Genomic DNA, 20,862 nt, shown 5'->3' on the forward strand with positions numbered 1-20,862 from the left:
GGTCCATTCTCCACCGCTAACCTGTCAATCACCATAATCACACAGTTTGTCCTCCAGTCCCCCACCTGCTACATGAGGAGAAGTGGTGCAGCCGGCACGAAAAAAAAAAAAAACTGTGCAAATCATCGCGCCCCAGCCGCATCGTGATTTTAAAAAAAAGAGACTTTTGGCCAAGTTGGTAAGCAGCTTACAGTCAAGTCGGCACCGACCATCTCGGCCACTTGAGAGCCCCCCCCCCCCACCATGAGGCCGACTTGGCTTGATGCCGACTTCACCTGGTGCCGACTTGACTGTATCCCGGGGGCGGTGCCGAGTTGGCCAGGGCCGACTTGGATTGGTGCCAACTTGACTGTAATCCCTCCATTCATCTGGATGAGGAGGCTTCACTCTGCTGGAGGGTGCTGCCCCCCTGTGTCCATTTGGTGAACAGCATGTCATTGTGCACTTTAATGTGTCTCTCATCAAGAATCCATCAGAATAAAGTAAAATACCATTGTAATGGGAGGAAAGGAAACAAAAAGTAATAATCTCAACAAAACACATATTTTATGAGAATCACACATATGTACAAAGAAAATATATGCATGTAAGAGAAGTATGTATGTAGGGATGTGTGAGAGTGAGTATAGTGGAAAAGGAAGTTCATCATTTTTTGCTGCTGTGCCCTCAAGTGTACCGACTTCATTAAACATTAGGATCATTTTACATCTCATAATCAAACACACATCATTAAAACACACATTTATTTATGACTGCTGTCTGTTAGAGGCGTATTACCCCATAATTAACTATTTTTTTTTGTGAGTGACTGAAATGTCTTTTGAAAGCAGAATGAAACTTCTTCTTGTTTCTTTTAAAGCTTTTGTTGCATTTTTCACTGCATCCTGCATTGTTTCTGCTTCCTGAGCTGCTTCATGTCCAATAACACCGCCCATGACGCCTCCTGCTGCAGCCGCGAAAACTGTAGTTGCACCCAGTGCTGCACCCATTGCTGCTCCAACAGCTACTGCTGCTTCCCCTCCCGCCACTGCCGCTGCTGCTGCACTCGCTGCTCCATACACTCCTGTTAACCCTCCAACTATCTTCATGGGGATTTCTGCTTTAGATATTTGTCTCACAGCCGTTACAACCACTCTAACCAGAGCCTCTACGCCAAACAAAGCTCCCAACAAAACCCCCGTTCCGACCCCGGCCAATTTTATCAGGAATCTGTTTTCCACATTTCGTCTGGCCTGGTTTCTGATCTCCTCTGGTGGCAGGTCTTCTGGAGATGACTGCCTGATTTGCTCCTCCACTGTCTGGATTTCTCTCTCCACAGCTTGCAGCATGTCGTTGGTGTAGCATTGGCCGTTTCTTTCCACCGTTAGCTTGTCGATGGTCTTCAGTAACTTTTCCCTCTGGAAGCGGTTGCTCCTGTAGTTGTTCTGCAGCGTGTTCTTGTTCCAGTATTTGTTGTCGAAGACGTGGCACCGGCCGCCACACCTGTTCACCAGGTCTCTCAGCTTTTGATTCTTACTGATGAACTTCTCGATTTTCATCCCTTTGGGTAGCTGGTCGCCAGAAGTGAAGACGACCACGGCGTATTTCAGAGCGTCTTCAGAGAAATACTCACATATTTTGCTGATGACGGCTTGCTCCTGCTCTGAGAATCTCTCAACTCTCAGCACGATGAGAAAGGCGTGAATTCCAGGAGCACACCCTGTAATGCACTTCATGATCTCAGGCTTCAAATCCTCCTCTGACCTTTCTGTATCAAACAAACCAGGCGTGTCGACCAAAGTGATCTTTCTGTCACTGACATCTCTGGTTTCAGATTGACATGTGGCAGTTCCAGAAACAGAAGAATGATGTGCAGTGAACAAGTTCTCTCCAAGTATGATGTTGGCAAGGCTGCTTTTCCCACTGCCAGTTTTTCCCAGCAGGACGATCCGCTTTGACTCTGAGGGAGAAAAAAGACTCTGTTCAAGCATATCGATCTTTTATCATGCAGGGGGTTTTTTCCAGCAATTTGAAAGTACTATGCCAACATGAGTGAGATTTTCTGTTTGTAACACTGAAGTTCTCCTCATTTGCTTTGGTGCATTTTGTCACATCACCTCCTCAACATTTTGTCATTTGTGAACATCATAGTAGCAGTTTCTCAGTCCCTCAAAACGAAACAAAACACAAATACTTTTGGACGAGCAGCAATAGCCTTCTTTCAGTTCTCTGCTGTTTTATAACATTATCATTTGCTCATTATCATTAGAGACACTTTCCTCATTGCATTGTATGAGATGTCATTCACTGTGAAGTAGATAAAAATGTGTCCAGACAGACAGTAATGTCTGGATGAGCATGAATAATTTACAGCAGGGGTATCCAACCTTTTTTGACCCAAGATCTACTTTTCAAATTGCCAGTCCCTCAGGATCTACCTCTTTCAAGGGAGGGAGACAGCAGAGGGAGGAAATTGTTTCAGATACAACCATTAGTACATCCCACAAAGAGAGCATGTATGAAGAGGGCAGAAAACATCAAACTGACAAGGCTCAGGCTCGGGCACTGTGGATTAGCCAGTGGGTTGGTGTTAGTAGGGAAACATCCTGATGAGAAACACTGTGAATCCTCAGAGTCAGTGAGCCATGTCATAATGAAATTTCCAGCGTGCACAGAACAGAGGAAAAGTTGGGACTACAATACTGGGTGAGGGATTGAGTGAGAGGGAGACTGCACGGGCAGTAATTCACCTTCTTTTGACAGCGGGTCTGTACAGCAGGATTTAGGCCCCAGAACATGAAGCTGTAATAGCGCAAATCACCTGTGTGTGGCAGCAATGCAGCGAGTTGTGCCTAGTCTGCAGGAAAAAGAAGAAGGAGAAGAAGAAGAAGCGGGGGCATAGGGTTGGGGTGCCACCCCCCCAGCTGCACCGCTGTTTCTCATGCATGAAGCGCTGCGTATGCACACACACACACACACACACACACACACACACACACACACACACACACACACACACACACACACACTCGCTCGCTCGCGCGCGCACACATTACTCTCTTCTTTCTTTCTTTCTTACTGCACAAACTTTTTTTTCCCCCTGCACTTCGCGGTCTACCTGGTGACACTCCGCAATCGAATGGTTGGGCACTGATTTATCCTAATGTGTACGTTGGATGTTCAGTTCCAATATTTACTGCGATATTGTTTCCTTGTTGGACCAGCTATACGTAAAGGGAATCACATATAGGATGTTGGAATGGTGCACCAGAGATGCACACGTTCATGGAAAGATGCTGCATTAAACCTCTTGAATACCACTGTTGACGGTCATTAAACACGTGGTGTCAGAAGTCGATCCTGGCAAAGTTTCAACCACCAGACAAGTTTGACTTGTCTGATTCGGAGCTGTGTCCGAACTGGAAAAAGAGGTTCAACAGGTACAGAATCACCACCATGCTGGACAAGGAGGATGGGGAAATACAGGTCTGTACCTTGATGTTCTCACTCGGGAGCGAGGCCGAGTGATGCTAATTAAAAAATGACCTTGATGTCAAAATGGACAAATTAGACAAATAATTCATGCCAAAAATAACCGTGATGCATGAGAAGGCAAGGTTTCATCAGGGAACATGTTTCTGAGCAGCAAAGCAGAGGCGCAATTTTTCGTGGATTACTAAGGAGGAAGGCTTACAAACAAAGTTAAATTTAAAATCACCTGTTACAAAGGGAGATGGTACTGTTTCTACAACATCAGCATCAGTTGCCATGGACCTTATACAGAGAACAGAAGAGAGAACAGGCCCATCTTGTGAGCCTGTAGGACTTTTAAACACAACCCCAGTGAAAATTAAACAATAAGGGAGCAATGCTATGCTCCATCATGGCAGGTCTCTCTGCTGTTGTTCTCCAAAGTGAAGGAGGAGCTGCAACAAATGGTCAAATGTGGAGTTATTGAAGAGATAACAGAACCAACAGAATGGTGTGCATCAATGGTACCACAACCAAGGAAAAATGTCAGAGTGAGAATATGTGTTGGTCTGAATCTCCTCTACAAAGTTTCATCCCATTCTCAATGTTATGTGGTTAAGTTGTCACGACTGTGTACATATGTACTATGTTTATTTCTATTATCATTATCATTATTATTATTATTATTATTATTATTATTATTATTATTATTGTTGTTGTTGTTTTGGAATGCAAAATTGTACTTTAAGTTTACTTGTTTCCTGTGGAACTTCAATTGATAACTAAGTTCGAAATAAAAAGATTGATTGATTGATTGATTGATTGATTGATCGATTGATCGATTGATTGATTGATTGATTGATTGATTGATTGATTGATTGATTGATTGATCGATTGATCGATTTATTGATTGATACTCCCCAGGCTGACTGGTTCAAGACCATTCTCACTTTTGGATGCTGCCACAGGATTCTGGCAAATCCCAATAAATGATGACAGTGACAGACCTTCATCACACCTTTTGGAAGGGACTTTTTCAGACACCTTCCATTTGGGATATCCAGTATTCAAGATGTATTTCAAAAGGAAATGAATAATCTTCTAAAATGCCTCCATGGCCTGGCAGCCTACATGGATGACATAATTGTTTATGGAGACACCCCTGAAGGCCCCTACATCCTCCACAAGAACAAGTACAAAGTTCGGCAGGATGACGTCATCAAGCTGCCGAAGAAAGTCCGGCTGCCTGCTGACATTTCATACTTCAGCCGAAGCGAGACATCAAAGGCCACGCCCCTCTGACGCCACGACCCCCTCAGTGCTGGCTCCGCTTGTCCAGCAACTTTTTCCAGCAACTCTACATGACTAACCTTGCATAGCAGATGGGCCTGCCTGATTCAGTTCCTAAATCCTGCAGATCCCATCTTGTAGCGCTCCATAGACCAATGATTTCACTCTGTTAAAATTTCACCGGCCCAATCAGGGGAAAGAGGCGGGAGCTGCGGGAGGAGCGGACGTGACGAAAGACGTGACGACAGCGGGAAGCGCCCAAAAGTTTGAAAACAATGGTGGCATGCGAAGCGATCTCCGTGGACACGGCAATATCTGCAGTTTTATAAGAAAGCGACTCAGTTTTCTCTTTGAAAGAGGAGCACAGAACATCACTTAAAAAGTCTTTTTGTCAGGAAACGATGTATACAAGTTTTTTTTACTTGGCTCGAGGCAAGGCAGGTTGTTGGGCGGTAAACAGAGTAGCGAGCTGCAGATTTGATCGTAAGAGCTTCATCAATTTCTCTATTGCTGTTTCATTATTAAATGTTTCAATTTTCCTCTATTTAGCCAGTAATATCCCCCCCAAAAAATATAAGTAATTAGTGTCTAAATCATTTTTCAGAGTATATCGAGGAGCCACACAATAGCTGACAGATATTCACTGCTCCACCAATATTAATTTATACTCATTTATTGTGTTTGTAATATCTTTTTAATGAATTCTCCCAAATTAAAAACTCATTTTTGTTTTTATACACATTCCAGTCTATAAATAATATGTATTTTATTTTTACATCATTATAAAAAAAAATGTCGAATATATTTAAATTTCTTCATGATTTTTTTCTCCTGCTTTGACCAACAGATCATCAGGAACTGAGACGCCTTGCATTTTATTGATCCGTCTCTAGATCCAGTCTCATGCTGAGGGATAATCTCTTTAATTAATGGTCAAGGCATTGAAAATGATTTTATCATGATCTGTACAGATGCAGCTACTGCACCACCCGCGAGGTACATCCACCAACTTCTCCTGCACTACTGCTCGTGCTTATTGGCAGTGTAGAAGGTAGAGGAGCCAGAGGGTGCAGGAAGAGAGAAACCGCCGGGACTCCGATCATCTTAAGAAATGACTTTCTGAGTTTTCCAGACTCCTCCAGGACTTGTGCCTGGCAGGAGGGAATTATAGGGGCTGTATTAATTCATTTTAAAACCAAAAAATTCAATAAAAATATTTCAAATACAGCAATCAATCGATGTGAATAATTTCTTCCATGCCTTTTAAAGACGATTGATTCAGAAATATATATTTTTTAAAAATTCTGGTTCATGATTTTTGGGAGAGATTGTGAGGACTATACAAGTTGTATTTATTTATTTGTCTGGGGATATGAAGTGTTTGTGGTATCTTAATTGGCAATATATAATAAAGCCATATGGTTGAAGATTATCAGAGTCATGAAATCCATTCTTTCAAAATGTGTTCGCTTCAGCCATTGAATAAAATCAGTTTAAAACATGATCTGAGCCCAGAATAATTTTCAGTGTATAAATAACCCAACAAGGCAGTTCTCCGTTGAACAGTGGTAACACTTTGTTAAACAAAAAGAGGTACAAGTAATGTAAATATATACCTGGACAGTTAAATAATTCTAAAGAGGAATTCAGCTGATTTTATGAGTGATTGTTGGAAAACGTGGAGTTTTCTGCTCCATTTAATGAAGTGGCTCGGCTTTGGCAATAAATGGGAGTGTCGAGGTGAAGCAGGAAAATCTGACCAATCACAGAAGACTTCTCGATCACCCAGCCAAATAAAGTTCTTACAAGAGGAGGGCGAGAGGCTGCCGAAATTTGTTCGGCTGGGAGGCGGTGCGAAAACAAAATGACGTCATTTTGTTCTCGTACCGCCTCCCAGCCGAACTTTGCTCTTGTTCTTGTGCAGTATAAATAGGCCTTGAGGTGCACAAGCAACACCTGCAGTGGGTGCTGCAAATGCTCAAGGATTCTGGGCTAAGCCTCAACAAATCCATTTTCTGGGCCACATCGTGGACAAGTAGGGCATCAGACCCAATCCTGGAAAAGTGGAAGCCATCAGAGACATGCAGCCACCACAGAATGTCACAGAGCGAAAGTGCATCATTGGCATGGTACATTTCCTTGGACGCCACTTGTCCAAGGGAGCAGATGTCATGCACCCTCCCAATGAACTGCTCAAGACTGACATAGCATGGATGTGGGGCTCAACTCAGCCTTCTCTAATGTCAACAAACAAACCGCAGAAAGCGCAGATGCCAGCAGCTATGGGCTGGATGGAGTTCTTCTGCAGGACCTCAATGGATGTCTGAAACCAGCAGCATACTGTTCCCAAACTTTGACTGTTGCAGTTTGGGCATTTGAAATGTTCTGTAAATACCTCCATGGTCTGGATGACTTCACAGTCCAAACTGACCACAAAACATTGGTCCCACTCTTTATTGTGAAAGAAATCAATGCAGTTCCACTACTCTTTCCAATGTTACACAGAATCATAGTGTTCAATGCAAAAACTGTCTATGTCCCATATAAACTGCTCATTAGCACCCTTCTACAGCAATGTATCAGGACACGGTCGAAATATCAGATGACACAGAAAGCCCTTGAGGATGCCACATATACCCCATGGCCAGTGTCAACTTCTTATCTGGATGAGATTGAATGTCTCACGAAAGAGGATGCACAGCTGCAAAATGGTAATGCGGCTGGTTAAAATATGCCTCCAAAGTGCCAGACAGCATTTTGCAATGTGATGCTGGAAAAGACTCCCTGACAACAAGCTCTAACTTACCACACTATGGCAACAGGATCACTATTCCAAAAGCCCTATGGTTAGAAATTATTAACTGTACACATGATGGACACATGGGCATTGGCAAGTGCCGCCAACAGATCAAGCAGACACTCTGGTGGCCAGGCATCAGGCAAGCCCTGCAGGACTGGATAAAACCGTGTACATACTGCTAAACAACGAGACCAACTCAACACAAGGAGCCACTGATGCCAACCAGGCAGACCTTGGGAGAGAGTTGCTACTGACACCTGCAAAGTGGACAAAAGGAACCACGTTGAAGAAGCTGACTGTTTCTCCAGATACATTGACCCAGCCTACCTACATGACATGACAGGGGCCACGGTGAGGTCTCGCCTCAGCACCATCTCCGTGACGTGGGGTTGTCCCACTACCTTAGGGATTGATGATGGACCACAGTTTTCTGGACAGCAGTTTCAGGAATTTGCAAAGGCACATGACGTCCACCTAGGCATGGGCCGGTTACCGGTTTTAAGGGATACCACGGTATGAAAAAGTCAAGGTTTCAAAACTACTAAAATTTTCCGTCATACCGTTCCTGCGGTTTGAGCGTTTTTTTTAATGTGACGTCTAATCAGGGAGAAAGTAGAGGTCCCTCACGCCGTCTGAAACTGCAGCCTAAAGCGCCCCTCCCCCCTCCCCCCGGGCTTGTTGTGAATGACAAGCAGGCAGCTCTGCAGGCTGTGTGATGGCTGAGGGAGGTGAGCCCCCGGAACTTTTTCCGCCATCCAAGCGGACTAAGTCGGCTGTTTGGGAATACTTCGGCTACTGTGAACGGCCACGGCTTGGAGGAAGAAGGTCGCCCGACGTGCAAAACATGCTTGAGAACAGTGGAAGCCCGAGGAGGCAATACATCGAATATGATAGCACATCTACGGGAGCACCACCCATCGCTGTATGCTAAATGTAAGGAAAAGTTAATGCTGTCTTGAAATGAACGAGCGTATTAACGTCTGACATTAGTGAAATGAGCTTGTTACCGAGGCAGATATGGTAACTACCATATCTTATCTTTTCTTCATATCTATCTTTCAGTAACTTTTTTTATATTTTAACTGAGGCAGATATGGTAACTAGCTTGCTAAGGATTTATCTTAGCATGCCAGTTACCATATCTGCCTCAGTAAAAAATAAAAGTTATCTGAAACTTTTTTCTTTCATCTTATTGCTAGGATGGATAACAACAGCTAGTTTACTCTCTAACATGACTTGAAGAAGAGAGACGCACGTTTAATGTTTGATTTTGAATGTCTTATTTTTCATTTTTAGGACAGAAAAAACAAACAGAAAAACTGAAAAAATAAAAGACTGTTCAATTGAAACGTTTTTTTTCCTTTTTTTAAAAAATACAGACGTTCAAAGTACACATTTTAGAGCTGCGATCATAATACCATGAAACCGTGATATTTTTGCCTAAGGTTATCATACCGTCAGAATGTCATACCGGCCCATGCCTACATCCACCATGTCACAACGAATCAGCATTATTCCCAGTTGAATGCTGCCGCTGAACGAGCTGTGAGAACTTTGAAGTAAAACAAAAGGACCCTTCACTGGCTCTCCTAAGCTATAGAACAACCCCTATTCAGGCAACAGTCCTGCCCAACTAATGTTAGGACGTCAGATATGGACTCCTGTTCTCATCCCTGCAGACAAATTTCTACTCCAGTGGCCAGATATGTCTGTTGTGAAAGCAGCAGATTCCAGAGTAAAGAGCAAGCTGCCTCATTTCAAGCCTGGTGATTCAGTTACTGTCAAACTTGACAATCAGAAAATATGGACCAGGACTACAGCTGTTCTGCAGAGATCCTACTTCAACGGCACGGTGCATGAAGACAGATGGCATCTGCATCTGATAAACCCATTGCTTTCCCAGCCATAGCTTGTAGAGGAAGAAAAGGACAAAGGGATAGCTGAGACAGCAACACACAGAGGACATCACCAAGAAGAGAGAACAACATCATCAGCAGACGTCATGACCATGACGAGAGGCCGAGTCATCGAGCAGCCATCCCACCTTAGAGACTTTGTCACTTGAAAGACTTTCCAGTGCATACACTGCCCTCTGAGTCAGAATAATCCTTGGCATCTATGCAGGTGACCAGTAGTCGACCTGGGAGCCTAGTTCAGGTCATGTTTGTTTGTCATGTGTTGGGATAAAAGAGAGTTCTGTTTTTGAATCCCTGTGTGAACTGAAGCAGCTCAGAATCTTCAGAATAAGAGTCAATGAACAGTATTCAGTCAGGTTAGCTGGCCTGTTAAGGAAGATATAAGTTTAACATTTGTCTAAGATATTGTCTACATTTGGTTTATGGTATGCTAAGATAGTCAAACAAGTAAAGAAGTGATATATTGTTGGTTCTGAGATGAATATGTCGATGTTCACCGAATGATAGTACAATAGACCTGAAGGATATCACTGTCAACTGGTCATTAAACAATACATAGGAAGTCTAACTTTTGTTGAATATAAGGATGGATTTTTCCTTGAGCACAATGCTGTGAATAAATTGGAATTCCAAAGGGAATATGCAATAAAACTAAAACATCCGTAATCAGTGTCTTGTCTTGATTTTTTCTCACTTTCGAGAAATGAATATGAAATGAATATGAATATCCATTCTGAGCAAGTGACACGCTTTTGCAGGTTATCAACAACTTTTTAGAGTGTTCTAGTTGTTTTGAGAAATGTATAAACTAAATCTAAATAGTGATATGAGAAATCCACCAAAGTGACTGAGAACACTGCAGTAACTAATTAGTAGTACGGTAGTCATGGTAGTACTTCAATATATTTTTACACCTGATCAAATGTCCATTCAATGCCGACCTTGACTGTGATCCTGGTTCCGATGAATCTCCTCCTGAGCAGACCTGAAGACCTGTTGACCCAAATCAGTGTAAAGTTTGAAACCATCGTAGCTTTTTGCACAACTCATGTTTACTTAAAGTTCGTGTCCCAAGTTTTGAAAAAGAGAGGTTTTTTTTTAATCCAACATCTCAGGCTCCGCCCTCCCTCTGCTTTCATGAGTGACCAAGCCACGCCCCTTTAATTGTGCACGTGCATTATCTGTCGGGTGAAAATGAGAGCCTCTGAGTCCTACAGCATCCTCCATGTTTAGCTGTTTACGGTGGATGTTCAGCAGACAGTGGATGTATCCGAGGTAAGCTCGGCGGCTGCTGCATAGCTAACTCTCCTCTGCTGGGCGAGCGGCCGTGCTCTCTGGCTACGTGCACAAGTTGATTGACAGCATGACAAGGCGGAAGCTTGAAGTCTATTGGCTGACGCTGACCGGTGCTTTTTCGGATAACATGGGGGTCTATGAGACGAAGGCGGAGCTCATAAATAAATTTTTATATTGCTTTATGCTAATATTATATTGTAGTATCGAACCAGACTGACACATTTAAGCTCTGTTGAAAAATTATACATACGTTGGAAACTAAAGGAAACTCCAGACACGAGCTTTAAGGAAATCCAAATGATTAGCTTCTTTCAGTATCACTTTTTTTGCCTTCAACAAATATCATATTCAGTAAGAACCCAGATGAACAATTATTGATAAACATTTTTTTAAAAGGGAAGATAATCAAAAATACTTAAATGTGTGTTAGTATTTTCTAGTTCTTCACAAGTTTCTGAAAAACTCTGAATCCTTCTTTTTGCTGTAAGTTTGCTTGCCACAATGCTGCATAATATTCTAGATTTTGGAATCAAATTCGACTGTGCAGCTGTTTTCTGTTCTAGTTGTGCCTCCAGTTTCAATGAATTCTTCTCACCTGTTGGGTTTCAATGGTTCCCTGAGTGATCTTTACGTGGACTCCGCCTCCTCGGGTGGTTCGTCCTGTTTTCTCTGACATCACGCCCTTACGCAAGTTAAGCCCCTCCCACGAGAATGTTCGACTAACGCCCCTCGACCAATCACGGTTCGAGCCTCATGGGCTCTTCTGATTGGTCAAAGATACCTGGAGCGGTCGAGATTCCTTTTCAGCTCAGAACAGAGACAGATGGAAACGTTGCGCCCTCGCGGTAGTGCAATTATGCTACACTCCTAAAGGATTATCAATGGATACTCTGACATTTAATCCAAAGAAAACACAGAAAAATTAGCATTAACTAGCAAAATCCTGCCTACAGCACCTTTAAGTTCCACCTCACCTTTTAAGAGCGTTGCTCAGGTTACCGATTTGGGAGAGTTTATAAATTCTGGGCAGTTTTGGGGTATCGAACCTGCGGCATCACACCTGGTGGCGCACTGTGCACGGCTGGTGTTGCACCTGCCACACACCTCACATGGCCTGTTGTCGGCGCATGAAGCATGGTCGGCAGTACAGACATGAAATTAGATAACATCTGCAGAACGGTGAGGTGTACACCTGGTCAGAACAGCCACCCTGATAACGTCACTGAGAACAGAGTCTTTGACCATGTTGATTGGTCTGCAGTCAGTTTCCACCCATTCAGTGATCTCTTTAGTTAGCTTCATCAACGTACTTTCGTCCACAGGTCTGCAGCAACTCTCACTCTCTAAAACTGTACTTTGGTAGAACTGAGGCAACCTGGGCTGAGGTGCATCTGCTGCTCCTGAGTGTTTAGGGTGGAGGTGGTAGCTCAGAGTCGACGTACTCCGGTTGTAAAATATATGTATTTAAATAAAAGTACAATAAGTTTGTCACAGTCATCAGGTGAACTGTGCTCAGAGAGTTTGCTTTACCTCACTGGACACGTGGTCGTCTGGGTGGATGACAATGCGGACCGTCAGGGGTCTGCTGCTGGTTCTTTGTTGTTGGAAAGTATAAATTCCTTCCAGTAAAACCTTGGCTACGACAGCGATGGGAAAAGACAACATCAGTCCAGCTCCGAGTACAGGAAACACCACGGATCCAAACCCTCTGCTGTCACATGTCGTCAGGATTGAATCGATGCCCATTTTAAGAACCTGCAGAAAGAGGAATCCAGTGAGAATCACTCAGTATTCATAATGTGTCTTCATTTACACACTTACTTCAACTGCAGCCCCATCTGGATCTCCGTTCCAGGGACAAAGACTAAGGAAGAACACTGCATGTGAAGGGAGTCCAGGTAAGTTCTCCACCAGCACGGGGACGCCCAACATCACTTCAGAGCCTGCTGCTGCTTTAAATGCTGCCGTCAGCTGTGGCCCAACCTGCTGGTGTAAAGTGTTTCCAATCCTTGAAGTTTGAGGATCGTAGCCGATCATTGGTGATACCAGTGCATCAACCTGAGAACAGGAATCCACAGCACTGACTCATCTGTCTATAAACTAAACATAAGCTGCTTGAACAAAGGTTTTCAGGTGTTTCAATGAATTCTTCTCACCTGTTGGGTTTCTATGGTTCCCTGAATGATCTCTACGTGGACTCCGCGTCCTCGGGTGGTTCGTCCTGCTGGGATCTGTGCAGCAGCTTCCATCTGGACCTCTGCACCACTTGATGGGCTGTTTGTGGTCAAGGTTCTGTTTCCAGAGGCCAAACTGTCCCTCAAAGAAGACCTGTCCTCTTCCTCTTCTACCACGGAGTTCACCTGGGAAAACTCATTTTTGGCCTGACGAAAGCTGAAGGATTCAAGTGAAGAGTCAACTTCCTCCACAGCTGGACTCTTGACTGAAACCTGTTCTGCTGAGTCAAATGGAGCAGAGCAGGCAGAAGCCTGCAGACTTTCCCTCAGGGAACCATCAGGATGTAATTCATAGTTTTCACCACTTGGGGGTGGAGGAGATCGAGGAATCACCTTTGGGGTCTGTGGGAAAACAATGTTGTGATTTTAATCCCATGATAAACACAGGAAAAATCATTCCATAATACTGGTATAATAAAAATAGAGACACATCCATAGCAACTCGGACACAGTATGATGAGATGCTGACTGACCTGGGCAGGACGGGTGGAGGAGGTGGAGGAGGAGGAGGTGGAGGAGGAGGTGTGTTCAGATGTTTGAGGGTCCAGACTTTCCTTGACAGTCAATGTCAGACTCTCTTCTCCACGCTGTACGATGTGCTCCCTCCGCTGCAGCACCGACTGTTGATCTAACACAGAAGTGGTCAGATTAGTCATTTCAAGAGAGACGCATGATGGTTAAATGTAAATATTTTCAACCTCAGATCATGAGAAGTAAAAGCATTAAAATGACTACTGCGCCACCTGGTGACCAAAGTAAACCATCAGAACTGTTGCTTGATTCAGCAAAATGAGTTATGTGATTAAATGTTTTTCTTTTATTGCATGTTTGCACAAAATCCATAATTTTATTGGGAAAAACTGATCAACAAATAGATGTAACCAAAAGCCATGGAAACCCAAGATATCACATCATGTGGAACACCAACTGTGATGTACCCAGGCTAATGCAGCAAAAACATTCGTGAAATCAAGTAGGAATGTATTTGTCTCTTGTCAAAATGATTTCTGTATTTTTATACAAGGTCCAATAAGGATGACTAAATGTCTCTCATATACTTGTGTAGAGGGCAAGAACCAGAGCCTACAAATAGACAGAGCAGCATTCAGACAACACTAAATCCACACACAATACAGGTCAAACTCTAAAATAAAACACAATACAAATGTTAAGCATTTCAGATTTGTTTTCGGACAAGTTAAAGTAAGCATCCACTTTTTAAAAGGACAAGCATTTTAATGACCTTCTACCAAGAATTCAGGTCATTTCATGTGAGTCACCTTTTTATTGACCTGTTGCCTGAGGTGTCCTACTTCTGGAATCATGTAATGAGCATCATAAATTACAGGCAGATAACCTTGGATTTCTCACAGACCAATCCAAATGAAAGAGCTGAACAGAGAGTTGCAGTGGAAAGACAGAGATATGACGCCCATGACCAGCATTTAAGGTCAAACTCAAACACCTGATTTCTGTATTTCTAAATTAAAAAAAAAAAAAAAAAAAAATATATATATATATATATATATATATATATATATATATATATATATATATATATATATATATATGTGTGTGTGTGTGTGTGTGTGTGTGTGTGTGTGTGTGTGTGTGTGTGTGTGTATAAAACAGTTCTACAGTAAACAGTCAGTCTTTGTTTATTGCCTGACATGAAAAGTGATCTTGAGGTTGGTGACCATCGCTATCAGAGCAAAGCGTTCATCGAAACACTGTTTCATATTTGTGAAAGTTTGGGGGGCGGTGAACGGGACCACATTGGATAGGACCAGGACCAGGACCAGGTCTAAAACCATCATACCTAGACAAATGTTTAACAGATTATTACAAAGAGGATCAAAATTCAGTAAAGGACCGTTTTTGGTTCATGAAACCCTTGATTGGATGTACGGTTATGGAAAACAGACAAAAAGCCGCTCCGCAGGCGAATTTCCTCTTAACTTTCTCCTTAACTGCTCAACTTCAACTTCGTCTATGTTTCAGTTCATTTTACAGCTTTGGGTCACATTTGAAAACTAATACTTTGACATATTTTTTAAATATCTGCTCCTTCAATGAACCATTCTGCTGGAAGTGTGACCGGTTTTCAACACATACCTTCTCGGTGTCTGAAAACAATCCTGTAGATGTTTTCTGACACTTCCTCCACAGGTGAACACTCTCCTCCGCCTGATTTGCGTTTGTCCTGGAAATAAGATCTGATTTTCCTCTTCTGCTCCAGGGACAGACTGCCACATTCAAAGTAAACTGGGTAGCAGTAGTTATTACCCATCTTTCTCCAGTGAGGCGTAAATCACACTAAACATGAACCTTTAGCACAGCTGGACTTCAGACAGACAGCAGTGATGAGGCCGCGCTGCGTTTGGGTGTAACGCACAACCCACTGACTGGTACCTAGTAACCTTTGATCAGGGCTGGACAGGGAGGCTTTTTCAGGCCAGGACTCAGTCAGCAGGCCACCCTAACCATAAGCACGAGGGGCAGTACAAGACAAAATGCCAACAAGTCCTCCAACTCAAACGACCACACTGGTCGTTAAAGGTGCTGTAGGCAGGATTCCGCATCTCCGCCATCTTGCTTAGGTTTACCTAAGCAAGATGGCGATTTGACCCATCTAAGATGGTGATTTGAAACCAAGCACAGCCAATCCTGTCCTGTTTTCTCTGGCCCTTACGCAAGTTAAGCCCCTCCCACAAGAACGTGCAACGAACGCCCCTCGACCAATCATGGTTAGAGCCTCAGGGGCTCTTCTGATTGGTCAAAGATACCTGGAGCTGTAGAGATTCCTTTTCAGCTCAGAACAGACAGATCAGACAGATGGAAAGGTTGCGCCCTCGCGGTAGTGCAATTATGCTACACTCCTAAAGGATTATCAATGGATACGCTATACATTTAATCCAAAATCCAAAGAAAACACAGAAAACACAGAAAAATTAGCATTGACTAGCAAAATCCTGCCTACAGCACCTTTAATTCATACCTCAAGTTTTGACCATGGGGTACATTTTCAAATCAAGTGCCCCCGAGTGACCATGTAAGTAATGTCACCAGGACTGACAGAGATTTTTTTTTTCAACTGAGCGGAGTGAGTCCAATACTGTGACAAGGCTGTCTTTTCGTGGTCACACCCCAACCTAAAAGTTTAAAACAATGCAACCTTTCAAATCAAATTAAAGTATCATTGGAAAGGACAAACAAGCTCCAATATATTATACTCCCATGTAAGTTCCCCCACAGATATTATTATTACCAATTTTATGTACCTGTATCATCCAAATATAATACAACATTGACATGTAAGTTGGCAGATCTACGCACCTCAGACTTCACAAGAACGTTGTCCGTGTTGCTGATTCGATACTGTCCCAGTGCTCCCACAAAGCCGGAAACAAAATACTCGTAGGAATCCAGGCTCTTGTGCGTCTTCATCGCTGCTTTTTGTGTACGCCAAAGAACTGTCGATGAGATAACAGTAAATGTTGGCGTACTCCTGATTGGGGAGTTCTTGAGTCTCAGCTGTGCATGGCTGGAACAGGTTGGCTGGCATCAAGTATGGGTCCTGCTGTAGCCTGAAATCCATAGTTTCTCCCGGTATCGGTCTTTGTGTGTTACGTCCAGATTGTCAACTTGATCTGACAACACAACAACATCCCTCCTCTCGTTATAAGTCGACATTTTCAACGATAAAGAACACAGAACGTGCACTACTGCATGTAATGAAACCGCGGACCGAGGCTGGACGTATCCCTGGTTGTTTTCACTCCAACATGGTGGCGGTCCTCCGGTTGCCAACGTCTGGGTCACATGACTGCAAATACTCTACTGGTGTGTACCTGAGGTAAGGATCAGAGGAATCTGGACCACTACGCTGCCCATGGTGAGTTGGGATGAGTGGTGGAGGTCTTTGGCTGGCATGCTGAGCAGTGTAGAGTGGCTCCATGGCTGTCTGACTGTAGCTGTAGGCGGGCTGGTACACTGTTGTAGACTGAGGCTCTGTGAGATTGGGAGGAGGTTGGATTAAGTGTGAACTTGCTGCCAGCGCTGGACAACTTGCTAGTTGTAAATTAAGGGAAGATGCCACCTGAGGCTTTGTTTTGATTAGAGGGACTGAAGTGCGGACTTCCACTGAAGGATGTGACACAGGTTGTATCGCAGGAGGAGGTGCTGGGCCAGATTGTGGTCTCATTGGTCTCGTGACCCTGGGTACCATGGGTACGAGACCCTGAGGGTGTGTAGCCGGGTTTACTGGGAGTGCCGATACTACTGGGGTGATTATCAGCTGGAGAATTGGCTGTGCTCCAGCAGGAGGCGCTGTGGAGACTGGAGTGACCTGTTGCATCACTTGTGGGGAGGAAGAGATGGGTGCACAGCAGAGGCAGGTCTCGGAGGTAACTGGGTTGAGAGAGAGGGCTGAGAGATGAACGAGAGCCCGCCAACCTGTCTGACCTGCACTGGGGTTGGTAAGTCGAGAAAGGGTCCAGATACATCGGAATGGGCAGGTGAAGGTGGACGTGTCTCATTATTTGAGAGCGTCGAAGAACGAAGCTTAGCAATCTCAAAGTCCTGTTCAGCCCCTGTTTGGCCAGTGTTTGAGAGGGCGAGTCTCAGAGTATAGGATTTCTGGTTGAGGCGGAAGATTATGGCCAGTGACTCCGGTTAGAGGGTCGAGAAACAGGACAGAGAGATCTGATTGTCTTCTTTTTTATTCTTTATCCTCCTTTCCTTAACAGCAGTACTATGTGTGTGCATGTGTGTGTGTGTGTGTGTGTGTGTGTGTGTGTGTGTGTGTGTGTGTGTGTGTGTTCTTTTTTTTTTTTAATCAAGTTTTTATTTTTTACTTGGTACATGACAATCACACCTCCTCAATACTAACCAGTACCTCATGTAAATGTAAATAAAGACCAACAATAACCCTACAAGTTTTGAACATTGCTTCAAAGAGAGAGAAAGAGAGTGAAGAAAGAGAAGAAGAAGGAAAAAAATCACAAGTTAGACAAAATAATTAATACACCAGAAGAAAGAGGGAGGAGAAAAAAAGAAGAAGAAAAAAAAAGAAAGGAAAAATTAGGTATCATCCAGTTGGGCAGTATTAACAGTAATATAAGACCAGAAATGTTCCCAATCAGCTGCTGTGCCCCCCCCCCCCCCCCCCCACCCCCACCCCCCCACCCTGACCCCTGCCACTCAACTTGTGTAGCATACATTCATGTGAAGCAGTCTTAATAATCATGTTTACCCATTCTTTGAACTGCGGGGCTTCGGGAGTTTTCCAGTGGCTGAGGATAACTCCAGCAGCCACTGAAACCCGACCATGATAACAGAGAGTTTTGATTTTGATTTGTTAGCTCTCTGTCCTTTATCACCCAGTAAACACAGTCTTGGGCTGAGTGGCACATTTCTACCCAACGAGGCCTCCAGCTCACAAACAACAAGTGACCAAAAGCTTCTGATGACTGGACATTCCCATAAACAGTGGATCAAAGTTCCATAATCATGATGACGTTTCCAGCAGTGAAATATTCGTAAGGCCTAATCTATTCAGTCTCACAGAAGTCCAGTCATATATCTGTGTTATCTTATATTGTGTCAATTTTCCTTTACATTCCCTCAGAAATTTTCCACATTGCGAAATTATTTTCATCCATTCCTCATTCCAAAAAACACTTTTCCTTTTCAGCGGCTGAGTCTATGCTTCTACTGCTGTGCTCCGATATATCCTTCCATGGAGCACTGCACATGAGCAGGTCTGTGTGTATCAAAACATTATTTTAACAGATTGAAAAGGAAAACACATCTTTTAAACTGTTTTATAACCATTTGGATTTACTTCACGTGCTAATACGCCGTCCCCTGGACCACTGGAAGGAGGATTTTGTCCACTTTTGTCAGTCCGGCTCTGTTTCCTATTCACCTCCAGCAGCTGAGCTAAGCTAACTACAATGCTAACAGCTGGGAGGCAGCGGCTGGACGAATGGACGCAATAAAGATATTTATGAGCTTATCAGTATGTAAATGATTGGGACAGGGCGTGGGTCCAAAATCTTCGGAGTATTCCTTTAAGATTAAAGAAGGGTGACATAACACCATTAGTTATCACCGATGCCTTGGGGCTATTATATAACATTTTAACCCATGTGATAAAGGAAGATGAAAGTCCAAAATGTGATAGGGCTGCAAATAAAAAATCCCACTGAACACGATCGAAAGCCTTCTCTGCATCAAGGGAGAGGGCAATAATAGGACTATTGTTCTCTCTATTCAAACTTATAAGATGTAATAATCTTCTCATGTTGTCTGTCGATGATCTATTCTTCATAAACCCAACTTGATCTGTATGAATGATATCTGGCAAAACATTCTCTAAACGAACTGCTAAGATTTTGGTCAGGATTTTACAGTCTACATTCAGTAGACTTATAGGCCGATAATTAGAGGGCTGTAATGGGTCCCTGTCCTTTTTTGAAATGAGTTATTAAAGCCTCATCGAAGGTTGGTGGAAGAGATTGTAGATCATATGCTTCATTGTTAACATCTTCTAGAACTGGTGCGAGAACATCTATAAATTGTTTATAATATTCTACAGGAAACCCATCAAATCCAGGAGATTTTCCGTTCTTCATGCCTAATATTGATCGACGTATTTCTGCCTCTGTCACTGGGCCATCTAACAACTTTGCCTGATCAAAGGACAACTTCGGCAGGTCTACATTATTAAAGAAATTTGTCAATTTTTCGGAATCAGGGTATATATCAGGAGTATAAAGTACCTCATAGTATTTTTGTAGTACTTCATTAGCTTGTTTAGTATCAGTCACTATTGCATTCCCTTGTTTAATTGCTGGTATTAAATTACAAGAGTTACGTTGCTTTAACTGTTTGATCATTAGCTTGCCTGTTTTTTTCCCCTTCCTCATAAAAAGTCGTCCCTAACCTGAACAGGGCATATTCTACTTTTTTATTATACATTTCTTGAAGTTCAAATTTAAGTTTGCAAATTTTTTTATATAACTGGTTTGAGAAATTATCTGCAAGTTCTTTTTCATGTATCCTAATTTTAGTTTCCAATTCCTTGATCTGACTCATTTCCTCCCTTTTTCTTTTAGATGCATATGCTATGATTTTCCCCCGAATGTACACTTTAGACGCTTCCCATTCTGTTGATCTCCTGTCTGTGCTGCCTGTATTTAATTCAAAAAGCGACTGCAATTCTTCTTTTAACAGCAAACTGAAAGCCTCATTAGATAGTAGTGATATATTCAGTCTCCATCTACCTCTTCTTTCTGAATCATTGTTGATATCAATTCCCAGCTCGACAGCTGCATGATCAGACAAAGCTATTGCATTGATTTTAAAATATGCAACTTGTTTAGTTATATTATTTGATATCAAAAACACATCAATTCTTGAGTATGATTTGTGACAGCTAGAGAAAAAGTATATTCTCTTTCACGTGGGTGTGTCAACTGCCAAATATTTAGTAGTTACTGGATGTAACTCCAGTTCTACGAGTAAGTGCGTGCCCGCCTACGGGCTTCGCTAGTGGCACACCTCCAATCTCTGTCCAATCCACTGAGACTATACAAAGCTCGACGCACCAATCCCCCGCACGCGATGCCGCAGCGCCACGCCCCACGCCGAGGGTACATAACCTCGGATGGCGCTAAGCAAACCCTTCTTCTGACGTAGCAAAAACAAGGGAAGCAGACAGCTGGGCCAGCAGGTAGGCGGGCACGCACTTACTTGTAGAACTGGAGTTACATCCGTGTTACATCTACTAATTCTACTTCGTAAGTGCTTAGCCCGCCTACGGGCTTCGCTAGTGGTACTCACCAAGGCGAAGGCCGTAGGTTGATGAATG

At 43.2% G+C, this 20,862-nt stretch overlaps 3 protein-coding genes across 3 annotated transcripts in view; all 3 read right to left on the bottom strand.

Annotated features, from left to right (window-relative positions):
• LOC115408404 (GTPase IMAP family member 7-like) overlaps positions 1–20,862 on the bottom strand; it is a 693,369-nt gene that overhangs the window by 229,733 nt on the left and 442,774 nt on the right. The gene's annotated exons all lie outside the window — the stretch shown is intronic.
• The window catches only part of LOC115408325 (uncharacterized), a 354,329-nt gene that overhangs the window by 50,453 nt on the left and 283,014 nt on the right, over positions 1–20,862 (bottom strand). The window lies entirely within an intron of this gene.
• Positions 759–13,560, bottom strand: LOC115408394 (uncharacterized). Its single transcript, XM_030119126.1, has 6 exons — positions 13,460–13,560; positions 12,909–13,328; positions 12,574–12,810; positions 12,283–12,507; positions 10,398–10,449; positions 759–1,939 (listed from the first exon to the last, which is right to left on the bottom strand). Exons 2-6 carry the CDS (start codon positions 12,999–13,001, stop codon positions 789–791), a joined length of 1,758 nt encoding a protein of 585 aa, XP_029974986.1. The 5' UTR covers positions 13,002–13,328; positions 13,460–13,560; the 3' UTR covers positions 759–788.

The sequence above is a fragment of the Salarias fasciatus genome, chromosome 3, assembly GCF_902148845.1.
Source record: "Salarias fasciatus chromosome 3, fSalaFa1.1, whole genome shotgun sequence".
NCBI lineage: Eukaryota > Metazoa > Chordata > Actinopteri > Blenniiformes > Blenniidae > Salarias > Salarias fasciatus.

Excerpts from the sequence above, each read along its gene's own strand:
- LOC115408394 (XM_030119126.1), bottom strand. The coding sequence starts at position 13,001 with ATGGAAGCTGCTGCACAGATCCCAGCAGGACGAACCACCCGAGGACGC. Across the intron at positions 12,811-12,908 it reads GAACCATAGAAACCCAACAG|GTTGATGCACTGGTATCACC; the intron begins GTGAGAAGAATT and ends TCCTGTTCTCAG. Across the intron at positions 1,940-10,397 it reads GAACCAGGATCACAGTCAAG|AGTCAAAGCGGATCGTCCTG; the intron begins GTCGGCATTGAA and ends TTTCTCCCTCAG.